Source organism: Lytechinus variegatus, chromosome 1 (genome assembly GCF_018143015.1).
Source record: "Lytechinus variegatus isolate NC3 chromosome 1, Lvar_3.0, whole genome shotgun sequence".
NCBI lineage: Eukaryota > Metazoa > Echinodermata > Echinoidea > Temnopleuroida > Toxopneustidae > Lytechinus > Lytechinus variegatus.
Window position 1 is genome coordinate 53,461,859 of NC_054740.1, and position 26,333 is coordinate 53,488,191.

The 26,333-nt window shown below is 38.0% G+C and overlaps 1 protein-coding gene across 1 annotated transcript; it reads right to left on the bottom strand.

Moving 5' to 3' along the window:
- Positions 1-8,379: 8,379 nt before the first annotated feature.
- Positions 8,380-13,957, bottom strand: LOC121430996 (carbonic anhydrase 14-like; the record flags this gene model as incomplete). Its single annotated transcript, XM_041628450.1, has 5 exons — positions 8,380-8,958; positions 10,102-10,344; positions 11,754-11,855; positions 12,666-12,823; positions 13,744-13,957. Coding segments are annotated over 5 exons (966 nt in total), but the record flags the coding sequence as incomplete, so codon positions are not given.
- Between the last annotated feature and the right edge of the window lie 12,376 nt (positions 13,958-26,333).

The window sequence follows — 26,333 nt, forward strand, 5'->3', positions numbered from 1 at the left end:
ACTGTACAATCATTCCCCCTCCCGAGTGAGTGATGGCAAAAAACGTACAAATCATTCACCCACTCGAGTGAGTGAATGAATGACGGCTTATGGCATGAACGGCCCGTCATAGGCGTACGTTCCTCATCCTTCTGAAATTGGCGTCCAAAGACGGATGAGTGACCAGATAAAATGAAGGATGGCATGAGAACGAGGATGAGTGAAGAGAGAGAGATAGGGGTGGGGGAGGAGGGGAGGGTGAGGTCGGCGGGGAAGGAAAGGAGGTGCGACGTGCAGAAGCGACATAAAGAGAGAATTGTGTTTCAAAACTATTTTATTCCAGTTCAACCTCTCAGAATGATGAGAGAATTCCATGTTTGAATATCAACGTATTCAATAATTGAAAAATGTGAATTTGTTGACACAAAACATACTTTTTAAAACTTTAATGGTAATATCGTATTTCACTGTTTAATGGCTATTTTGACAAGGGGCAAGGACAACTTTCCCATAGGCCATGTACTTTATTATCAGGGATTTGTGGTTTTCTCCTAAGTACCCATTCCCCTGGGGCAGTAATCTAAATATAACCCATTGTAGTATATTGTTTAATGTCCTCATGAAAGAAAAATATAATTTGAAATAAAACTTTTGGGAAAAATGACATTTTAGCCATAATATGTATTGGAGTACATGGAAGAGTAGTCCTTGCCTTACATCACTATGACATCACATAAGCGGCCAATTTGAAGTCTCCATGGGTATAGTGATTACCAATATTTACAACTTTAAAAAATTCATAACTTTCTTGTTATTTGTCCAATGTTGTTCAAACTTTCACCTATCAACTTGTCTGATTTTTCTTTTTCTTATAAAAACAAGGTTTCATTTGGGTTGGATTCCCCTTTAAAGTTAACATGAAGTCGTTGTGAAAATGTACCTCAACAATTCAGCTGTTAATCATAATGGGTGGTCACGTGTCACTGAACACCAGGATCCCGTTTCATAAATGCACAAATTCTATATAAAAAAAACACTATCAGTTAATCAGATTAAAGTATTTCATTAGCTTTGATATGTTATTGCATTAAAAAACATTATTATACCACATTTTGTTATAGTCGATTGCAATCCCCTAAAACTTAAAAATCGCACATCTAAAATAATGTTGCCCGATGTACAGATTGCATGTTTCATTTGATTTACCTGCCGGGTTAAAGGAGTGTCCCGACATAAAAATAGAAGTATAATAATATGTAAAGAAATCATAGGATAAGTCTAAAAGTCTAGGTTTAAAGACTATTAATGAAAGGGGAGTGGCAGGGGTGTTTATATAAGCACAAGTCCAGTGGCGTAGTTAGATAGCATTTGGAGTGGGCTTGGATTAGGATTCGGTGCATTTTTTTCGTGCAGTTTTCGAGAGAGCGAAGCAAGTGCGTAAAAAAATTACAGAAGAAGGAGAAAAATAAAAAGAATTCCAAAAAAATCATTGATTAACCTTGCAATAGATTCTGGGTGAAAAAAAATTAGATCGGGCATACAGTAAAGAACATTTGAGTGAATGTATGATGGTAAATAAAAATTGATTAAACGTAAAATGCAATTTTCGTGAAAATCTTCGGATGCTCCCAATCCCGCGGCATTATACGAAGCGATCATGACTAATATTAGCATGCTTACTGTTTGCATTATTCCAAGTCATTTCTTGCCAAGATGATGACATTTGTACTTCTTCTGTTTCATGTATTTAGAGTGTCAAATTGTTGAATTGACTTTGTGGTGTTGACTTTCAAAGATCAAACTGATGCCAGGGTATTTAGAACGATCTTATTTGCGTTTCGTGCGTTCTCCGCTCTTTATATATGCATATTAGCTGTCTTCTGGTATTCACTTTTCACGATATTTATTCTGTGTTGACAATCATGGACGGCGCTACCTGGGATGGCCCTATAAAAATGTTTGAAAGGGGGAAAAAAGAGTTTCAAAAGGAGGTCTAGGTAGTTTAACAGTAGTAGTAGTAATGATAATGATAATGGATGAATGATAATAATAATAATAATATGTATTATTATAGTGCTACTAATAATAATATGACTTGCAAAGTAGTGAAGTTGATTGCAGAGTTGTCGACTGGAGTTGTGTGACTTCGACTTAAGTAACGACTCAAGTCGCCATTTTGCTGATTTGCGACTTGAGTTGCTAATGCCCACACTGTTAAAAAACCCTGATTTTACAGAAAAAAGAAGATTTTGCAGAAAGCAATAACAAAATCATTCTGTAAATTCATGAAACTGGATTTTTTCTGCAATTTAACAGAACAGGTCTGTTTAAAAAGGGGGGAAGGGTGTTTTCATTAAGGAAATTTGTAACGTTCCATACACCAAATACCAATTTCCTGTAAGATTACGCAATCTGGTAAGATTACAGGTGTTCTCGAGACTCTTCTGCAGGAACTTCTTTTATTCAAGGATACATTTTCTAACAGTGCATTCATTAAAACGAAGTAAAAATATAAAATATATTATTGATCAGGGAAAAAACAGCGAAATTTATAAACAAATGCTGCTGTTTATTATTTTTGAAGTATTTGTTTTCATGAGAGGAGAAAATGATGCCAGGATTTGTTTGGTCATTTAAGCATCAGCTATTTTTTCAATTATAAAGTAAAATAAATCACTAGTTTGCCTTTTTTACAGGAAAATCAGGACGAGATATGTACTTATTTCACATAGGGTTCTGTAAAACATGATATCGGAGACGTTGATAATTTACGATGACGACGACGATGATGATGGTGATGATAGATGAATAGATTTTCTAACAGTGCAAACGATGGGACTTGACTTGGACTTTCAACAAATGACTTGGGCATTGACTTGGGCTTTGAGCAAATGACTTAATGATCATTAACATAGGTATTTACATAATATGGTACATTTTGTAGACAAATTATGGTACATAATTTCAATAGAAAAAGGGTCTGTAGAAAAGAGAGATTCACTCAAAAGCATATAGATGGCGCATGAAACTGGCGCCATCATAATAGGTCGCCAGCACAGGCTACAGTGCATCTGTTTGTACTTCTCATTAGAAATTGGAAGCTATTTGCATCTCGTTGTCTCTCCATTCTTTTTACCTCCATGGACTAACCACAAAGTTTTCATATCTATCTTGATACCCCTTCCGTTTGACGATCTGCTCTCCTTTCAGAAAAGGGGTCTGTAGAAAATAGAGATTCACTCAAAAGCATATACAGCGCGTCCCAAAAAAATGTCCCTCTGACATAGGACTGAATTAATTCTAAAATGTGGTAGGATTCTCAAATAAATGTTCATGAGTAGAAAGCTCATTTCATGTTCTAACTTCTCTGAAAATTTCATTGGTCGCGCTTCAGCGGTTTTGAATACACACTATGTTACATAACAATGGTGCATTTTAGCTCATTCCAAGTTTGCAGCATTGATGCATTTCTTCATTGTCTATGGCATGTTAACCCCCATTCTTACATCCAGGATCTGAGCAGGGATAATTCCCTAATCATATCTAGGCTCATCAAATCATAAACCTGAGCATGTTCAGAAGGACAAGAAACATAAAAAATTAAGTTTGTTTGATGATTGATAAGGGGAATCAGTGCACCAACTTGAAAGAAAATGAGAATGATGGATGAGTAAAATGAGCTGAAAAAGGGGGAATCCACAAGTTAATCACCCTTTGCGAAAAGGAAAATTTTGACCTTTTTTCTTTTAAAAAGTTACACTAAATTATTGAACTTGACCTCAGTAGCTAATTAACTAAAAAAAGTAATGAAAACAAAAATGCAGTATTGTTGGAATTATGCATGAAACAGACATGACCCCTGTTGTCTCAATCATTGTGCATCTCCCATTTATCAAACATGAAATGAACTGTCAAATACTGTTTTTGCCCTTCTGAACATGCTCAAGGTTGTGATTTGATGAGCCTGGTTAGATCATGGAGATTTCCCTGGTCAGATCAGGGAATTCCTTGGTCAGAACAAGGAGATAGAGGTAATATCTCCTTGGTCAGAATGGTCAAAGGGGGTTGATATGCAAGAAAGTGCAGAACACAAAGCAGTGTTGCATGCATACAAACTTGGAATGGGCTGAAAAGCACCACTGTTACATAATAGACTGTGTATTCGAAACCACTGAAGTGAGACCAATGAAAATTTTCTAGAAGTTAGAACATGAGATGGGCTTCCTATATCCATACATTTCTTTGAGAATAATTTTTATTTTTGGAAGTTATTAGGCTGCATATCAGAGGGACATTTTTTTTGGGACGCGCTGTATATGGCGCATGAAACTGGCGCTATCATAGGTCGCCAGCACAGGCTACTGTAACAGTGCATCTGTGTATTCTGTGTGTACTTCTCTTTAGAAATTGGAAGCTATTTACGGCATCTCGTTGTCTCTCCATTCTTTTTACCTCCATGGATTAACCACAAACTTGTCATATCTATCTTGATACCCCTTCCGTTTGACGGTCTGCTCTCCTTTCACTTTATCTTGAGAGTACTTTTCAGAGTATTTTTTTTCATTTCATGTCTATTTCGAACAATAGAATATTGAAAACTAAGGATTTATTTCCACCCTTTCTCTCGCAACAATCCGCCTCTACATGAAACCCCCGTCGTTTTATTCACAGACGTGCATTAATTTGGAATTTCTAAAATTTCAAAGATCTAGACCAGACCCAAAAGTGAAATTGACAGATCATACCAATCGAAAGCTTATACACTACTCAACCTTTAAAGGACTGGGGGCCATCATGGCCCCCTCAACGCTTCGCGCGTTATTTCCGAAACGCAAAAAGATAGCACCGCAAAATTTTATGCGGTTTTTTTCTTTAAGATCTCGCGCACCTTTGAGATCAAATTCGCGACGTACGGGTATAGCATCGTGACGCAACGTGACTTTTTACGAGACAATGTCATGCCGAAAATGGCTCATTTTTACACTTTGTAAACAAAGTCTATGGGAAATGAAATTCATAAACGGGTGATTATTTTTAGTTAATAAGCTTTCGACTGGTAGCCAATTTCCAGTAACTATGACACAAAACTGCAAGTATCACATTTATCAAATCGCTTTATTACTTTCAAAGATGATTTAATATCTTGATAAAGAATGCTTAGAAAACTTTATTACTTCAAAGTTGTGAATATCTTGATAAGAATGTTTTGACAATATATAGTTTGGTGTTGCGAGGTAAAGTCTCCTTTGAGAACTATATATATATACATATTTGTTCTGAATGATAACAAACATTCAATGTACAATCTCACAATATAATACAAAGAGTAACTGAATTCTAAAATGAATACATCTCACATCCGCGTTTAGTCCACATCAACAATTCAGGAGCTTTATATTTACGATGCAACTTCCATGACGAACGTGATTATTGGTCAAAGATTTACATGCGCAGGCACAGGACAAGGAGTAGCTGATACACGCATGCGCATGATTCTATTCTTGAAAAATAACCACGTCGAGGGAGCAGTGTCGCAGATCTAATACCCCTTTCATAAACCCCATTAAAATGAATTAGGCGGCTAATAGCAGCATAATTTGGTCGTAAAATTGGAGGAGGACAAGAGTTATCCGCATTACTCTGATGCTGCTATTATCCGCATAATAGCAGCATCGGGATAAGATTTTGAGTTTATGAACGCATTTCCAAATTATGCGGATAATTGCCATGGTGCGGTCACAAGGTCACCCTTTTCCAACACAACCGCATCGGAGGGGGCGTGTCCAGTTGTCATGGCGATTATCCCCCTTTTTCAGGACGGGCGCTCGTAAAAATAATGCGGCTTATTTTCGGAGTTTATGAACGCAATTTTTATTGAATTATCCGCATTACTCTTAGGCGGCTAATTGGAGGATAGGTTTATGAAAAGGGTATAATACCCCTTTCATAAACCCCATTAAAATGAATTAGGCGGCTAATAGCAGCATAATTTGGTCGTAAAATTGGAGGAGGACAAGAGTTATCCGCATTACTCTGATGCTGCTATTATCCGCATAATAGCAGCATCGGGACAAGATTTTGAGTTTATGAACGCATTTCCAAATTATGCGGATAATTGCCATGGTGCGGTCACAAGGTCACCCTTTTCCAACACAACCGCATCGGAGGGGGCGTGTCCAGTTGTCATGGCGATTATCCCCCTTTTTCAGGACGGGCGCTCGTAAAAATAATGCGGCTTATTTTCGGAGTTTATTATGAACGCAATTTTTATTGAATTATCCGCATTACTCTTAGGCGGCTAATTGGAGGATAGGTTTATGACCCAATGACGCTGAAATATATATATATATATACATATTCTGGGTTATGATAGCTCTTCATACATCTCCAATGTCTTATCGATGTCATCGGATTCAGTAATGTTGTGTCCGCACATATTCCATACAGACGCAGATATTCTCAGAACATAATAGAAAACGTTTTGCATATTTTCTCAACTTGAGTACATTTCAAGAAAGCACAAAATGAAGTTTTGAAGGAAACTAATCACTCGGTGTGCGTACTTGTTCATAGATAATTATCTAGCTTTGATGATAGTAGGCATATCGAGAAGCAAGTCCAAATGAATCTTGAAACATCGCAAATTTCAAACCCGAACTTCAAGAAACCTGTGCAAAGAGAATTCAGTACTTTGTTTTAAGATTTGTAAATACAATCTAAGCAGTCTTAACTTAAATGCATCAAAAATGATATATACATGGTAATGCTGTCACGAAAGCAAGAGATTATTAGAATTCGGCCCTGTATTTACTGTTTGGAGGACCTAAAGTATAGTACTGGGTTGAATTAACATTTGCGAGGAAGTACAAGCAAGACGTTATTAGTATATATCTCTATGAAGCAAGATAATCAATCTCAAAAAGATTTTCATCTTTATGAATACCATCAGAATTTTAGATAGTAGGCACTGATTGAATATTAGGATAAATATGATAGTATATAGATTAGTGATAGTAGGCAGCAGACTGACAAACTTCGTAGAAAGCCTTAATCATGATAATATGCTTCGAATATTAGTTCAATCAAAATAGTCTGTGATATTTTTCATACAGGAATAAATCGATGTACACGTGGAACAAACCACGAAATACATCATTCTTACTCGCATGACCTTGAAATGTACGCATTTTCTGACATTTTCGGAATTAAAGATGCCTTTAGAGAACGCGTCGTAACCCTTGTACCAAAGGTCATTATCATCGGCACCTTCCTTCCCAATTCAAACTTAGTTGGCGCTATTTTAAAAGCTAAATTTACTTGAAGGTCGTGTCATTATACTGTGAGTTGGTAGATAATGAGGTGCTTTAGCAAAATAACGTAGTTATAACTCTCTCGGATTATTTTGTGATTTTTTCCAATTCAATTCATCTACAAAGAAGAAATAAAACCAAATAATACTGAAGTACTGGGGAGCGTTTCAGAAACATTTTCATCAGTACGAGTTGTCAGGTCGGACAACTTTCCTTGGTTATGATTGGCCGAGAGGCACTGTTACCATAGTAATTATCTGATAAATTAGTACATTTCAGATAAAACTTCCGGCAAGTGCTTTAATGACACACTCCCCTGATATCATTTTTCTATCTGTACAAACTTACAACAGACAAAGTCTGAAGTTAATCCACTCTAGCCTAAATAAAAGATTATTTAAATGGCAACTGTAAATACTGAAAACACTTCATCATGCCTTGTCATATATACAGAGTTTGATTTCATTTGATCTATTGCTTCACAATCCACACAAATCTTGAGCAAGTGAGAATATAATTACAATTATTACATTTACCGTTTTACAAAGTAATTGAATGACGCGAAACGCGAGGAACCTACTAAAGAGCTTAGCATATCATGCATATAGATTCCCAAAAAAATTAATGATTAAAAACCCCCGACGCAGTGAAAAAGATGAATGAGATGAAGAAGAATAAATACACTAGAGATGTGCACGATAGTCACTCGAGTAAAGCGTTAAAAACCTACATAATCTTTTTCAGGCTACATTAAAAGAATACAGTGAGGGCCCAATGTAGGTAAATGTTCTGAGAGTAAGTAAAGTACGAGTTTTCTATGTGAAAAACACATTATTTTATCATTACTATGTTATTTTTGCTTTTTGAAATCTTACGATTATCTTTTAATAATTTACATGAGAGGTCGCTTGAACAAACGTCTTTGATAAGTCAGCTATATTTCACACACAGAAAACAGAGTTTATGAACTAACAGTACTGCAAGACTTTTACACCAAATTATGTATAATTCAGAGCAGATTCCTATCAATGAATTCAAGTTCACACTCTCCTCAAAAGGAAATGACCCAATAGGCCTATTTATTTTGAGGTCGAATGCAAAATACACATTTTCAGGGGCCGGGTTTCTTTCCAGTACCATTCTTAAACGAGTGTGGTATCAATTATAAATAACTATGTTATAATGTACATACAAAATCAACATAATCACATATAAATTGATAAACAGGATTAGGTGACCCTCTCAGTCTCTAGGTTTATAGGCCTTTAATTAAAGAAGTATTGAATTTTATCACTGCTTTTATAATTTCAATCTTAACTATTAACTTCCCTGCACATTAACAATAAAATAACCTAGAAATTACTTTGGTATCTGATTAGCTTAGAAGTGAAAACTCCTCCCTTCTTTAAATCGTTATCAACTAAAAGCGATTGAAGAGCATCTGAAGGGCAAGAGCTATTAAGAGCAGCGCCCTCATCGGTGAGATGGTAACTGCACCACCTCCATCTCCTGGACTGGGTGTCGTGCCGCCGCCGACTGGAGCGCTTGGTCTGCTGTAATAGATGGTGCGGTCAAACAGAGGGTTAGTGAGGCGGTAGTTGTCTACGATAGGTAGGTCAGTGCCATTAACGTCCTTCTGGTCGCCATATACGGTCCGGAATTTGTCAAGCTGGACAAGAAAGATGAAATATAAATAAATCCATCATTAAATGAAGCAGTCATAATCAGTGATCATCAACAGAAAATTGAAGGTGATCTTCAGTTAACTGCTTGGAGTAGGCCTACCTCTAATGTAAGTTTGTATTGACTGCATGACACAATGGGCAATTTCAAGCTCAGCGATAACCTGTTTGTGTTAATTGGCATTGGATTCATTCCAAATTAGCACAGTGCCAAACATAGCGTGAATTTAGTCTTAGGAATCTTAGTGGAAGTTGAGCTAAAACACGATGTGGACCAAACCTACATCAGATATAGAAGAGCAATATGAGAGGGGCAATCAGAATTGTGCTTCAAATACAGTGCTTAATGCTAAATTTCACTGATGAAACTGAAATTTAGTTTTTCATATTGCACTTCTCATAGAACTTATTGTGTAGGTTTTTATGGTAAAATTAGCAAGATTTTTTTTTTCGCTCGGTCGTCATGGTTATACCATGTATACGCTTCATGTCTGTTGCAATGCTGTCGCACACCTCGCTCAACCTTGATTCATTTCCCAATCCTGTAATCCTAGCCCTAAATTCTGAATTGAATTTTGCAGATCTTTACTTTGAATTATATCAATTATTACTAAAAACACATCTATTCACCTTGTAATTCTATTAGTAACTTTTATTAAACTGAATCATTATTATCCAAATGTTGTATTTTTTCTCCATTTTTGGCTTAGATCTTACATAGATGTTTATGTTATATTAATCAAACGTTTTGTAAATCAAACAAAGCCATATCTGTCTAAAGTTTCCTCCAGTTTTTCTGTTGCTCCGTAACATAAAGTTTGATAGTTTGTACTTAATAATAAAATGTAAGACAAGTTGTATTTATGTCCTCAATAATTTTTATGATTTTACATAACGCCATAAGCGTCATGCCAAAAGGATGTGTGCGCTTTAAAAGAATCCACCATTATTATTATTATTATTGTTATTATTATTATTATTATGAATTCACCAATGTGCTGTGAAAAAAATCGCAATTAAAAAACCCCTCTCATCTCGCAGAATTGCTTCACACCGACAAGTTAACACCGTCCCCTCGATGAAATTAACTGGGTACGCGACAAACACAAAATCCCTGTTCTTCCACTCACCTGTTCTTGAGAAATTTTGATGGTTTCTTCAAAAACAGTCCAGATGACGGACTCGTAGCAGTTTGGTATTGTCAAAGAGCCGTTGTATCGGTAGAACCTGGAGAGGTCGAAGGGAAAGACGGAACGGATCGAGAACGATGGAAGGTTTCCAACACCGAGAGATGTGTTGCCTGATGAGTAGTTAGCGATCTGGTCGAAGTACGCTATGAAATTATCGAAGGCGGGATTATTGTCCTCTCCAATCTGGAAAAAGAGAAAAGAGATATGATTACTCCTAATGATGCGAGGGTTATATGATTTTTTGATCACATAGCATTTCTAACAACCAAATAGGAACATACACAGTGATATTCTAAAGATTCAATGTAAATTATGAGTGACAGGATATTATGCAAATCTAGTTGTACATTACCGGTGGTGAAGAAAAAAAAACACATGGGAAATCAGACCGGCTATCACAGAGCGAGCTTCAAGTGATCAGGCGCGGATCCAGGAGGGGGCCGAGCCGGCCCCGGCCCCCCTATTTTTTGACAACCTGCAGAAAAAGTGTACTCTTTATCTTGATAGAAACTACGAAATGCAGGAAGAAAAGTAAGAAAGAGCTATTATACCCATGATGTGTAATTTACAGCCTCGTAACGGCCAGCCCGACCCCGAAAGGAAACAAGAAAAAGATGAGGGGAAGAATTTGAAAATAGACTTTATATAAAAAATTTCGCTTGGGCATCGCGCTCGCATTGCCTGTGTAATGAATCCCATTCAAGAGGATTAAATGGCACTTCATATATCCAGTTCTGAAATCAATTTGCACACAATATTTTAGCTCACACATCAAGCTTTCATTATTTTGTTTGATTTACACAAATTGTTATATCAAAATTTTCAGCTCGCGCTGGGCGTTCGCATTGTTTTATTTGTGAGATACCTATCCTCTTTAGAAATTCTTTCCAAAATTTGTCAAAATGCTCCTGTATCATGTCAGTATATCAAAAAATTAAGCTCGTGCTTCGCGCTTGCATTTGATTGTTTGAGACACACAAGCTTGTTCTTTAATTTTAAATAAAAACGCGCTTAGACCGTCCAGTTTTCAGGTCGGAATATCACTCTCATTATTTAATTGGCGATACTTGTATCCTCTTCATTAATCACTAAAAACAGTCCTAATTGAGTCCCTTAATTATCACGTTACTGTAATAAAATTTCGGCTCGCGCTTCGCGCTCGCATTGTTTAGTTGGATGCTTATCTTTGTTCATGATTATAAAAACTGCTCAGAATCTTCAGTTCTAAGGACATAAAATATCAAAGAATTTTTTGCTCGCGCTTCGCGCTCGCATTATACATTAAGACCACATGAGATACCTTATCTTGTTTATAACAATAAAAACTAACATATACTTAAACCTTCAGTCTTTAGTTAGGACTACCCCCTGAAAAACCAACAAAAAATAGAATTATGGCGGCCAATCGAGAAAAATGTTGCTGAAAATATTTTTCGGCCCCCCCCCCTATTGGCGAAAGCTGGATCCGCCCCTGGTGATAGCAGTAGGATATACAGAACGGGCAGTACTAAAGGGCGGTGGAAGAAATGGAGAACGAGGATGAGGATAAGATGAATATAGGAGAAGGAAACGGCAGAAAAAAACAGTCTTACCTCAATGAACGCACCCAGGGCGGCGACGGCGTTCCATTCCAAGCTCGTCAAAGCGGCCACGACATCACTGTATCTGGACTTGTCGTAGTGAACCATGTGTAACTAAATGAATGTGAAAGTTGGATTAGAAACAATTACGATAGGTAGCTATAGATAGGCCAATCTAGACACTTTTCAACGAAACAAGGCAAGATATATTGATTTTGTTTACCTAGTATTTTGATAGCCCCCCCCCCTCATCGTGGGAATATTTCCAGATGAATTATACCGGATAAAACATCATTATCGTTCAAAATCTATTTTCTATTATACTCCCATGTCAGAAATTCCTGTTTTTGTTGATTCGAAGAAAAGATTGACACATTAATCGTTGACAAAGACAAAAAAAAAGAAGAAAACTCGGTGAAAGGAACAGAGTATGAGAAAATCTATTCCTTGGCCATAATATTGTGTGTGGATCCGGTGTGGATCCCATCCAACGTGGCCCATGTAGTCACGCCCCTTATGTGATGGGGAGGTCGCCATTATGACCTTGGATGGTCGCACCCATCAGTGGCTTGGGGATAGAAACACCCATTACAGCCTTCAATGGCTACACCAGGGACGTCTCACGTCCCTGGCTATACACATAGCAGCCAGGAGTGGCCACACCCACACTCTAAAAAAGGATTGGTCAAAATGACCTATCTGTTGGTTAATATGTGTCCGACCGATAAAATTGGTAAAAATCAACCAAATTATTGGTTCAAATCGACAATAATGTTGGTTGATGTTGACCAATTTTATCGGTCGGACACATATTAACTAACAGATTGGTCATTTTGACCAATCCTTTTAAGAGTGCAGGATTATGGCCTGGAGTGACCAAACCCATTAAGGCCTGGGGATGGCCACACCCATTATTACGCTCACCTCAGCAGGGTACGATGTACCATCAACAGTATGTTCAGAGCCTTGAGTGTTGACAGATCCCCAATGGAAATGGAACTGGGTAGCAGTGTAAGTTGTAGGGAGGCCTCCTCCAGAAAGATTGTACAAATGTTGAAGATCATCGTGCAATCTGACCGTTACTACATGATACGTAAGAAAAAAGAAGATATGATTTTTGAACATTTCCTTATGAATGAAATGTTGCGGAGCTGGTACCTATACTAACCACAGGATTAATACTTGTCATTTTGACGAGACATTGTCATACTACAATCTCAAAAAACAACAACCGTAGGTTGCGCGTCATGAGTGGGCCGCATTCAGCGTAGTCAGAAAAAGGACATTTTCCAAATAGGCTTTACCAAATTTAGTCTTTGAACCAAATTAAAGGAGCTTAGATTTGGAACGATCAGTTTCCAAGCATGACGGTTAAGCCACAAGGAAATGTGAAACGGACAATTTTGAAGGAGGGTGGATGGATTTATATTTTTCGTTAGTCTGGTTTCGTTTGAAACAAAGTTGGGTATCAATGGCGTATGATTTTGTGATAATTAACATTGTAGATTGGTAGGATGTGTCCAAAACTAATCGGGTAAACCGAAAGTAAAATAATAAAATTTAAAAATATATTTCCATTGCCATTTTAAATATGCTTTCGATTGCGATTTATAGGAATTGTTTATAATAATTATTTTTAATGGATGCATTATGGTAATCATTGCTATTATTCAAGTTAACTGGCTCCATGAAAGACCAGCAGCAATAGAACATTGCAGCTGAATATGACTGCCAGCTCTATGTTTTAATTTATCCTTACCCTTTCTTACTCTTCAGTACTGCAACCTCGACCTTTATCACTTCGTTATATGTATTTTGTAGTTATTTCATATAATTTAATAAAACACACAAAAGTAATTTCATACACATAACCAAGCATGACTATGTTCCCATCCGTCAAAATCGGTCCATGCATTTTTTTTCTTTGAATGAGAGCGCCGTTTAAAAACCAAATTAACAACTAAAACAACAGTAAGTGCAATAAATGTATTCCATTCCTTACTTCCATGACCGTTGTTGTCCATATCCAAGTTTGGGTTAGCAGCTGTGTAATCATCCAGTACGAAGGTACCAAGGTCAGTAGGGACGGCGATATTGGTGATGATATCAATGGGAGACTGATAGGTACCATTGCAGTAGCTACCAGGAATGGTGCCCCATTCCGTGCGACCAAGCGTCCCAAGGTAGGACCAACCTGAAAAGAACAACCATAGAAATAAATGATTGAATTTTCATTTGAAACATTTACATCAGGATTCAAGATTCAAGAGGTTTATTTCATTTCCAAAACAAATATAAATCGAATGCAAATACAAATCAAAGTACGAATACAAAATAATTTTTAACTTAGCATAATTACATAACAAACGCTTGTATAAAAAAAAGCGTATATGGAAATGAGGGGATCCACTAAAAAAGCATTGCTTGTAGAGCGTGGATCCCCAATAGCTAGTTGAATAAATAATTTATATAAAGCAATTAAGACAAGACAAAGCAATAAAAATTAAGTAAATATGGATATGTGGTACATCTGGGTATCAATAGTCTTTGTTCTTTCAGAAAGTCGTGGGTTCGAATCCCGGCAAGAAATTTGTTCACATGGTGCTGCGCATTAAACACCGGTGAGATGAATGGGCACCTAGCTGGCATCGAATTATTTCCAATTCGTCCAATTGCCAACTCGTCTACGATCATTTGGTCTACCATCAGTTCGTCCACTATCCACATGGTCTAATTGCCAATTCGTCCACTCACCATTTCGTCTAATAACCAGTTTGTCCAATAGCCATTTAGTCCATATATCAATTGGTATCAATGGACTTAGTGTTAATTTTGCAAAAAGCAATAATGAGATGGATACTAGACCAACTGGTTATGAGACAAAAGGGTCATAGAGGTAATGGTGATTAGACGAAGTGATGATTGGAGCAAATGCTTATTGGACCTAATGGTTGTTAGACGAAATGTTGGACGGAATGGCATTAGACTAAATGAAAGTAGACCATGTAGTGAGTGGTAGAGTTGGCAGTAGACGAATACCGCTGGCACCCATATATCAATTTGAATTCCTGAATGCAATGAGCGCTGCTAATGAAGCGGTAGCTCGAACTGACGCCCTGGTAATGATACTTGCGCCTTGTACCCTTTGAAAAAAAGCGCTACGTGAGTCCAGTTCTATAATAATCTTGTGTATGTTACTGGTTGTGTAATTCAAAAAGTGTAATTTTAAGATACCGTTACTGTTCAGTGACAAGAGACAACCGCGTTATTAAGTTTGAGAAAGCACCTCAAAGACACTCTGGATGATCTCTTTCGCCATCGGTCTTCATGGTCTTGCCACTTTTATGGTATGGATCGCTCTAGTAGGATTCATTGTTATGCTTTTGGGATGCATTGCTTTGAAGTAGACCCTGACTGAGAAAGCAGTTTATCAGATTATAGAACGATGTAAGAGAATGTATTTGCTACTCATCTCTCTAGAATTCTGATCACCCTGCATGAAACTGTAAATGGCCGAGTGAAATAACAGCATAGTACTACCAAAAAAACGAATATTTTGAATGTTTATGCTGTATAACAGTTACAGTAGCACTAAGATGTTCTACTCAAGTGTTGAAATATAGCAAAAACATGGGTATCGATAATATCTAATGGCAGTAGTAGAAAAGAGTCTTAGAACAAGTGATTGGTAGTGTCTGCAACAACAGCAGTGCTGCAGTGGTGGTGGAGGCGATGGCGTATGAAGATGGAGGCGATGGTGTATGAAGATGGTGGCGATTTTGGCAATGGTCCCGGCAATGGTCTGATGGTGGTAGATCTGTGATTTCTATACGTGTGCATCTAGTTTAGATTATACTTCCAAGTACGATAAGAACTAAGCATTAAAAGGGGAGGGCAAATTACTTTATCATAAAAATAAAAATATATCATATTGATTATCGTAATGATAATCGTGATATCTGTAAGTAGCAACTTGCAGTTACTGCATTCGTAGAATAACAAAAGAAAGGTGCAAAGGGGTCCAAGTATGACAAACGGAGGTGAAAAATAGTTCAAACCATTGGCCCCGAACCAGACAAAATGCTGCTTTAGTCATTAACGGTTCACCAAGAGTTTGCATTCCCCATTCGTCTTCCCTCTTTAATCATTACCAATAACTTCAAGGAATCCCATTCATTCATTCATTCGAACCCACTCGTGACTGGCGAAAAGTTTAATTAGATATTAAGAGACGATTAAGTCTAGTGAATCTTCAATAGACCGAATACATCGCAGGGACGCGGATCTACTCGCTGATATGGAACATGTCATCGTCGTGTGTACTTTAAAGGTCAAGTCCACCTCAGAAAAATGTTGATTTGAATCAATAGAGAAAATCAGACAAGCACAATGCTGAAAATTTCATCCAAATCGGATGTAAAATAAGAAAGTTATGACATTTCAAAGTTTCGCTTATTTAAAACAAAATAGTTATATGAACGAGCCAGTTACACTCAAATGAGAGAGTCGACGATGTCACTCACTCACTATTTCTTTTGTTTTTTATTGTTTGAATTATACAATATTTCAATTTTTACGAATTTGACGATTAGGACCTCCTTGCCTGAAGCACAAAATGTTGAAATAATGGAATTCCACGTGTTCAGGAGGAATGAAACTTCATTTCACATGACAATGACGATAAAATCAAATTTCATATTTCATATAATAAAATACAAAAGAAATAGTGAGTGATGTCATCAGCTCTCATTTGGATGTAAGTGGCTATAACTATTTTGTTGAAAATAAGCGACAATTTAAAATGCCATAACTTTCTTGTTTTACATCCGATTTTGATGAAATTTTCAGTGTTATGCTTGTTGAATTTTTCTATTTTTATTCAAATCAAGTTTTTGTTGGGGTGGACTTGTCCTTTAAGCGTGTGTGATTGATAACTAAAAGACTTCCTGATGGGATTAACTTGTAAGTCACCAAGTCAATCGAGTTCAACGCCGTTCATTTTGCATCGGGCGTCGCGCGACCTTTCGGTCGGTAACTGAGTCAGGGGCGTGTCTCATCATCTGTACGTCGGGTGTTTGAGGGTGCGTGGGTGTGTGTGACGATGTGTGTTCATCGCCGTTCTTTTCAATCGAGTGTCGCCACTTGTAAGTATGTAATTGGAGAAGAGTACTCCAACAGCTTTGCGTCGGGGGTGTGTGTGTGCGTTAGTGAATGTGTGGGGCCATGGACTTACGAAATGAAAAAAAGTATTAATGTTAATATGAGAGTGTGCGCGCGTGTGTGCGCTTAGGCTCATATTTACATTCCTTTACTCACATCTATGTCATATTTTTTTATTACATATTCTTTAGTGATCATGATTGTGCTCATCTGTTCACGGTCAACGTAAAAGGTAATTCGTACGATAAAGTCATCCTGGCTTTGCATGAGGCAGGCGCGATGTGCGATACCATTTCGAAGTAAACCTTTCACAAGTAGACTAGTCATATTCATAACAGAGTGAATGGTAAGCTCTTTATGACGGAGAAGGCGGCGGGGGGGGGGGGGGGGGGTGCATGTCCAGTTAATCTTACTTCTGTCAGACAATCATATTTTTTTCATTTCTGTTTTGATTTATCAAATCTTGGCATTTCAGGGGCAAGCAAAATAAGCTCCATTGACAATAACCAGAACAGATGCACAGCGGAGACCTATATTTTTGCTGGGTCATTTCAATAATTTCTTTTTCTCAGCAACTCTCAATCGAACTGAGGATGAACTATATGATATTCATTTATACAGATGTGCACAAAAGTTAGCAAACCTCACCACGAAATGCACTCCTTTATGCCGAGTGTTGAATTTAGACAACTTGCAACATTACAATGTTCGGCGAGACCAGAAAAACAAACTTTAAATTTTAATTGAATTTCAACGTCCCATTACAATTTTCTGCCAGCAAAATATAATCATGGAAAATGAAATTTATTCATATATACATTCATATGTGTAGATATATATACAAATCCTGGGAACATTTTTACTAGAGGTTTAAAAATGTGGGCGATGGACAAAGAATATGATGTTGCCATAACTTGGTCAATTCTGCTACCGCCAAGTTTACGCAGATGGCGATCTTCCGGTCAATTTAGCCTCTGCCGTCACCAGCGTGAGACTGACGGTAGCACACGCACACACGAATTCAAACAAATACACAAGCACACACACCTAAATTACACCTCACAGCAAAGTATTGGAATTATCTGCATGTCAATTAATAGTATCTCTATAATTTTATAAAAGTCTTTATCAAAGCCTCGCCTCTCTGTCATGTTCACCTACGAGTGACCCCACACATGATTGACGAAGTTCTATGCTATTAATTTCCAAATCTTGAGATGATAAAATACCTATTCAACACAGTTGTACAGTTCCTTTGTCAAAGTTCACATAATTTTAGGACATTGTGAATGAGAGAAAGATAGCGCGACATAAAGTTTGCAGAGCACAGTGTCGTGGGTGCATCCTCAAATTTCGATAAAAACAACTGAAAGATGAACAGTGAACACACCGGGACATTGAATAGGTTTACTCAGCTGAACGAGAAGTGAATTTAGGGCATGATGGCCGCCTGAGTCAAAAGACACCAGAGAGACTATCACAGACCGTCGACACATATCTAAAACATGTCGACAACACATCGACACTTATCACGGCAGACACAAATACCAGTGTGTCACCGATACCATAACGGCACCACGTACGCCCCCATGCCAACGCGTATATGGACAACATTTCGGCAACAAATCGGCAACAAATCGACAACACGCCCTATAACATAACAATAACACTTGTTCTTATTGCGTTAAGCACATCAACATTGATTGGTAGGCAGATCAACACGTTGCCGACACCCCCGGGGGGAGGGGTGCCACTTACATTGACGAGTGGATTATGGATACCATGCGCGACCAAATAACACGTAAAATGGATGTCGTTTTCAAGATACAGCACGTTACGTACGTAACGTGATAAGGGTGTCAAAAACATAAAAATAATGAAAAAAGGGTATCTATTTCGCTAGCGGAAAGATACGTGATTAGGGTCAAATTTGCAGGGATGATAAAAACAAAATTAATTTTTTTTTTACAAAAGGTGTCCTTTTTGCCCCATCACTACGTGTTTAGAGTCCGATTTGCGCGAGGTGTGGAAGCTGGGGCCGTACTAAACCAAATGGTGTGTTAACTGAAAAGGTAAAACCGACGACCGAAGGACCTGTGACAAAACAATAGAATATCGATGTATACTTGTTTAGGGGTTCATTTCAGGGAATACTTCCCAAGAGTATCGTTTTGTTTCCAATACTTGTTAAGGGGTTCATTTTTAGAATATGGAAAGTACGTGTTTAGGGTGCTTTTCGAGACCCCATGGTCGCGCATGGTATCCACTCGTCAATGGAAGTGCCCCCCCCCCCCCGGGTCGACACCAAAATCACACCCATCGAAAGCATATCAACACCTATATGATGTACAACAACATAACTGGTACCATGGGCCTTACATGCTTTTACCAAATGCACACCAAAGACAGCGAAAATATCGGTGTTTTAGTTTGTAATGTTGATTACGCCTTGTGCTCAATATATTATTTCAACAAAGGGAAAAATACCAAGGTGATCTTGTTTGTTTGTTTGACTGACTTCAGTTCTCCACATCGACCTTCCCGGAATCAACCCGCATTCACCACAATATTACGTGAGGTATTAATATTTCAAGCTTTTCTTTTGTTTCACGTAAGTTCACCTTGGTATGTCAGTCATGTCTTTCATCAACCCTTAACATGCTGAAGCTGGCGACACGAGAAAGCATTTTGTTTGCCAATTAGCTAATCTGGAGAATATCGGAAGGATTGGGGTTGGCGGTTGTGAGGCTGACATGAAGTGGAAAAAAATACTGTCGGACCCCTCCCACCTCCTATTTCTTGCCCTTAACAAAATGAAATTTCATACGTATTATATGGTAATTGATCAGACAAGAAGGCAAATTTCATGAACTCACAATTATTGCGAATTAGCCATGAAGGTAACTGTAAGCATGGACGCCCAGGCAGGCCAGGTCTTTATTGGCTAGGATGCTTATTATTATGTTAACAAGGAAGAAGGGGGGGGGGGGGGAGGGGTCCACACATGATTCTAAAATGACTTTATCATGATTTGATATCTCGACATAACGAATGCTATCAGTGTTCCCATTACATCTAAATACTTTTATTTTAAGGACAAATGCGCAATCATGCCAGGTCGACGGTCTGCGGTTCATCTTCATTTTAGAACTATTATGGAGAGAACAAAAGACACAGCGAGATGGGAAGCTAATTATTATCACATTATGATGTTGAAGAGCAAAGAGTGTGAGCTCTTCCATTTTCATGCCCCAGCCATACCAACGAAACCCACCGATTGTACGTCACTGGACGTAACATAAAAGCTTGGACATGTTTGATCGGTCTGGAGTCAATTGCATTTGTATGACTTGGGCATTATTCATTTATCAGTATTGTATTTTGCCTAATTACTGACATATATTGAGGGCATTGACAACCATGTTGGGTGTTTCATAAAGCTGTTCGTACGTTACGACCGACTTTACCAACGACTGGTGACCCTTTCGTAGGAGCTTAATCAACATCAATGGAAATCTCCCGTGTAACGTCAAGCAAGAATTACGGACATCTTATGGCGCTTTCACAATTGCCCGTACAATCGTTTGGTCACAATTATATGCTGCACACAATCCCATCGGTTGTAAGCACTCGCACTAAATTGTGAAAGGGGCTTTAATGTAGAATAATTAGTCACTGTAATATAACGTTTACAATAATGGTTAGTTCGGGACAATTAGACAACACAGTTCAAAGTCGGGTCATGGTAATGCACTGCATTCTTATGGCACATTTCAATAGGTAATCGTAAGGACTGTGATTTGCTAAGGATGTTAATGGGAAGGTTATTATATACATATTTCCGCATATCTTGATAGAAAACTGGTACGACTCAACACTATATTAGAAACCCATGCGCACAAAACTCATCCCATCTCAAAAGAGTAAACGTAAACACAGAAACGTTCCATCTAAGTCGTAAACACGGCAAAAAAAATATTGAGCAGAAAAACAAATAAACAGACATCGAAAATATATTAAAGTCAACAATAAGGCACTACATCTTGACGCGCCCCACTTTCACCTGTGTACAATGAAAATGTATATGAAACGAGTAATCCGAATGTACGTCTATTTTCATATATGAAATGCCATCTATTCTTCTTTCTCACAGATGATGTTAACCATTTTGCCTCAGGAAAAAAGACTCATTATATTATCGGTCGCACATAATAAAGTGGACCCACTTAACGAAAAATGGTGTGAACTAAACTGTACGTAGCTTATTTCTTAAACATTCATTTATTGCAAAACTTAAAAAAATAAAAACTATTCCATTAGTTTTCGATTTTTTAAAGTTAATTTAAACCCTCCACAATATATATTTTTTTCAAGTTTTTTTTATTTCCCTCCGATGGGGCATATATTTGCATAAACATTTTAACAATGATATATTTATATATATATACCACATTATAAACCACAATGTATGCTGGTAATACTCAAAAGCTAACTCATACTACACGTCTTTATTAGACAAGTATACAATTCTAAATTTAAATCACAGGTATGAAAGTGGAAATATTAATAGCGCCATCAATCGAACAACATGTGGCAGATAATTTCTTTGCATGCAGATGGACGGATATGACGGATAAGGGAAAGAAAGAGAAAAGGCAGGAACCGGGTAATCACCGGTGCACCTTTGGGAGCAGATTATCAAACTATCACAAAAGACAGGCAAGACAGCTGAAAAGTACTCCACTCCAAAATGAAACCCCCAAATAATTGCACTTTTAAGCTCTTCAACTTCAAGTAGCCATTCGTGACTAACTAGGGTCACCCTGTCGGAAAGGCACCTTGCGTGATCCATAATATTCATTTTCAATCAAGAATAAGTTTACAGAACACTTGCAAACCTTCATCCAATTTGAACAAATTCCTTGATCTGTGGTAAACTGGCCGAACCTCCTTAGAGGCCTCAATGACACCCATCGCCCCACCCATAATGATCGACACTGCGTAACTAAAAAAAATCGAATGGTTTGGATCTGAATCGGCTTCATAGGTGTGGCCGTGCCAGCAGATGAATCGACACGAGTTCACTGTAACCTATGGCAGCCATTTAAAAAAAAGGATGGGAGTGGAGTGTACCAACGAAGAGTAAAAACACTTTCAATTGATTATGCAATAAGCCAGCTGTATTGCTTTGTTAATGCAAACAATATATTTGAACCCCCAGTTCGAAACTAATACAGAACACAGCAATCTAGCCCAATCTGTCTGTATATACATGCACCAGACATATCCCCGGAATTCGATTCAAAGAGATAGATCTTTTAAAGAAATATCGACCAACAACTGTCGAGTCTGTATTCTAAAATAGGTCATACAATTCTGAATGGGATAATCAGACGGTGTTTTCTTTCTATTCAAGAGTTTTGCCCACGGGGTTATTTATTGGTTTTGACCATTCATACGTTATCGTGGAAAACGACAGGCTTCAGAATTGGTCGTTCCCGAATCTACCGTTCGTTGTGCAGACAAAAAAAATAGAAAAATAGAAATAGTAAGATATTGAGAGAGAGAGAGAGAGAGAGGGGGAGGGGGGGGGGGGGGGGGGGAGAGAGGTAGAAAGATGGAGAGAGTGAGATAACGGGTTGTATTTTTGACCAAGTGAATTATTATTCACTACTCATTACTTTAATACCGCAGTAATCATGTTACTAGCAAAGAAAGTTTTTTTCCTCTCAAAATTTAGTTTCTAAAACAGTATTCATTATCAGTATTACTCATTAATAGTTGTGTTAAAACATTCATTTCAAGACTATATTCATAAAGTTACAACCACAACCACATTGATGGCATCCACCATTGATCAGTTCGCTCCCCTTTGAAGGGTGAAGTTCCCCGGGAAGTTGACCCTGACGAAAAGTTAATGTAAAAACAGCAGAAAAAATAATAATGAATATTGGTAAGGGTTTAAGGAAAATCCATTAAAGATTAAGATAGTTAATTAGAATTTCAATTTTGCGATCTGTAACTTCATAGACGAGCAGCTGCCCCACATGTTACGTAAAATAAAATGCATACATTTCAATTTGGAATGGTTCATGATGAAGGCTTGTCTCAGGTGCAGGTTCGAAATAATTTGTTGATGTGCTAAAAGTACAATAAAGCCCATTTTAATTTTTTTTTTTTGGGGGGGGTCAACATTTCACCGATTTTCAAAATTAACGATACATAATAAGCTGCTCGCATGTGGCGTCACACACAAATCAAATATTTGAAATTCTAATAGCTTTTAGAATCGTTGCTATAGACTTTCCGCAAACCTTTTTGTGAAATTATTTTTCTGCTAATCTTACAATTAACTTTTTGTCAGGGTGAACTTCCCCTTAAAAGCCCCACACACGTACAATTCCCGCTAAGCATTCAACGCAGCACAGGGCATTTTGAAAATATTAGAAAGATTGGTGTGACGTGTCACTCCGATTGCAGACAGAGATACTAATCCATAATCAACATTACCCCATTACATAACGATTTGTGCCTGGGAAAGGATAAACCATTGAAAAGATTACATAAGGAGGTAAATCTTCTTATTCTTCCTGCGCTCAATATAAGGAACCATTATGCAATCATTACATTGTCCATACATTCTAAAATATCACGCTTTCAAGAACGAAGTCGCAAGAGGTTAAGATGGGCAATATTGAAATTTTGAAAATGGTATTTCTTAAAAAAAAAAAGTGTCTTACAATGAAGAGTGTAGGCGTGTGAGTCCCGGGGGGGGGGCACTCAGTATATAATGCATATAGTGGGTATGTGCCGCGGAGGGGACCCCCATTTTTACACCAAAATTTCCGTTCCAAGGCATAGCATTTTTGTCTTATTGAGAAAAAAGAAGAAATCCGCTCCAAAGCTTCGCATATTACATCGTTCTGGTCGCATTGATCTGCTGCAATTTTGGTGAAAGCGGCCGCCGAGCGCTGTCCGACCATCGTCTCTGCGCGAGCGCACCCGGCGGAGGCCGCGTTAGCTGCATCATGCACGCATGCCCGTTCCATAGGGGTGCATACGCACGTTCTCACACGCTGGCGATCCGTTCCTTTCACAAAATTGTAGTTCCGAAGCCCGTTCCGAGGACTCTCCTTTTCACAATAAGCCCGCTCCAAGGCCCCCGTTTTTGTCTCTCCCGCGGCACACCCCTACCACTTTTTTGGTCGAGTGCCCCCCCCCCCCGGGGTGTATTTAGTCTAGGTTTGGAAATGTGGCCAATCATTGGGACCTTATATCTAAACTGTATCTCACACAGACACTGACGGATACACGCCGTGTTTAGATTATCCCCCGCATACCGGGACCCCCCCCCCCCGAGTGTGTGTGTGCGTGGCGCTGTGATTGTTCCAGTCATTTACATTTTTGTAACATCCTCTTTCAAACCTGCCCATGAACGACATGCGTAAATAAACATGGAAGTTTGTTCAGTTGGTCTCAATTTTATGACTTTTTATTCAGAAACCAATTAATGTTATGAATGTGAAGGGTTGATTAACCTCTCGGTGATTGGACCAATTCTTAATTATTGACATGTGCTTTAAGATCGAATGTCATGGAAGCTAGCCTGTGTACATGGTGTAAAAATATAGTTCATTTTGACAGAGAGGAATTCGTCAGCAGTGCCCTCGTAAAAGTTTGATCAGTTTCTTTTCGAACTCTGGTTTCTGTTCATGGGTGAAAGCAAGAAGTCTCATTTAAACCTCCCTTGATGAAAGGATCCCGGAAACGATTCTTGTGTCGACAAAGGATGGAACTATGCGTTTCCCCCCATTTTTTAAACTCCTGTGTTTTTGTATGTTTACTATAAATAATGAAGAGTAAATTTGATCATTGCTATGTTTACCATTTCATGTGTTTGACTGAAAAAAAAACTTTTAAATGTACAGTGTAACTTAGCGTATGTTGACTGAAAAAACGTGTTTTTTTTTTCAAGGCCAAATCTTATACCTATTTTTTTTTTGAGGGGGGGTCCCAAATTGGGGTGATAATGGCTGGAGGATAACTTCAAAAGGCAGCTAAATGAGGCCGATTTCTTGGTTGTAGAATAATCAGGGTCATATTTGAATACAGAGTGAGAAAAAAAAACATGGCCGTACTAGCCGAGTTCATGGCTTCGGGCATATGGGAGTTGAACCGTGGTTTTGATAAAGGCCGAACTAGTGATCATCTGCTTTCACGATGAAAATACAAAAGATGGCGTACGTGTCCATCATCAATCATCTACAGTGACTAAGTCCAAATGTTATGAGTTTAAACCATATGAATCAAACGGACAATCGCCATTCCGTTAACAAGTCTTGACAGTGAAGATTATGCTTCAACGGCAATATTGCCATTATTAAAAAAAGTCTTTTAAATATTTTATTTCTTTGCCAAGGGAGCATTCTTCCATTTCATACCCTCATTTAAATAGCTTGTTTGTAATTTTTCGAAACGCTGCGATCCTTTCGTTCTTAGTTTTCCAAAGGAAATGAAAAAAAAGTTTGTCCTCCCAAAATGACGATCACTAAAAAACAAAAACAAGTACACCAGACGTTATCCTTAGCCCTTTAACGTCGCCAAACTTATCGGCCGAAAATTCAAAGATTCTTTTAACTGAAATCACATCAATCTCGCAATTATTGTACGATGAGTCGAAAAACAAAAGGCATGGTCACACCGCCCGAGCGTTGTTGCAGCGGTCGTGGAGCGGAGAGAAAAAATCATCACCGCTCGCTACCGTTCACCATTTTCGATTTCGATTGTTTTTTTTTCCCCGCAATTTTGGAAGCGAAATTCGACCCTCTTTTCCTACCGCTCCACGACCACTCCAACGACGCTCGGGCGGTGTGACCAGCCTGAAGGTTCCTGATTTTGTGAAGGTTACGTACTTTTGAGATTATGACACACTGACTGTACCTATGATCATGATGATACGCAAGTAAGAAAAGACATATATTTTATAAAATGTTTGATTAACAGCTACTGAAGGTAATTATCTTGAGCTTTAATAATAAATGTATCTGTATCTAAGCCTATAATCTTAACACAAAGTTTTACGCACTTGTAACGGGTTGGGGGGGGGGGGTAACACACTGATGCAGGCACATCATCTCCTAGCCTATAATATATAGGCTGAGGATGCAGCTATTGTCTTTGCTGTTATGCTGAACGTAAGCGGTACGTCTGATATGGTGAAGACTACGCATTGTGGCTGCGTTGTCAATTTATTCATTTATTTGTCGATTTAATAATTCAACATATTTATACAGGAATAAAACATTCGATTCAACAAGGCTGTTTTTCATCGATGTCCTGTTAAAGCACAAAATACATACATCTACACATGCCTACATAAAATAATTTCCAGTTCTAACAATAGAAATCTCAAAAATAATTTAAGTACAGCAT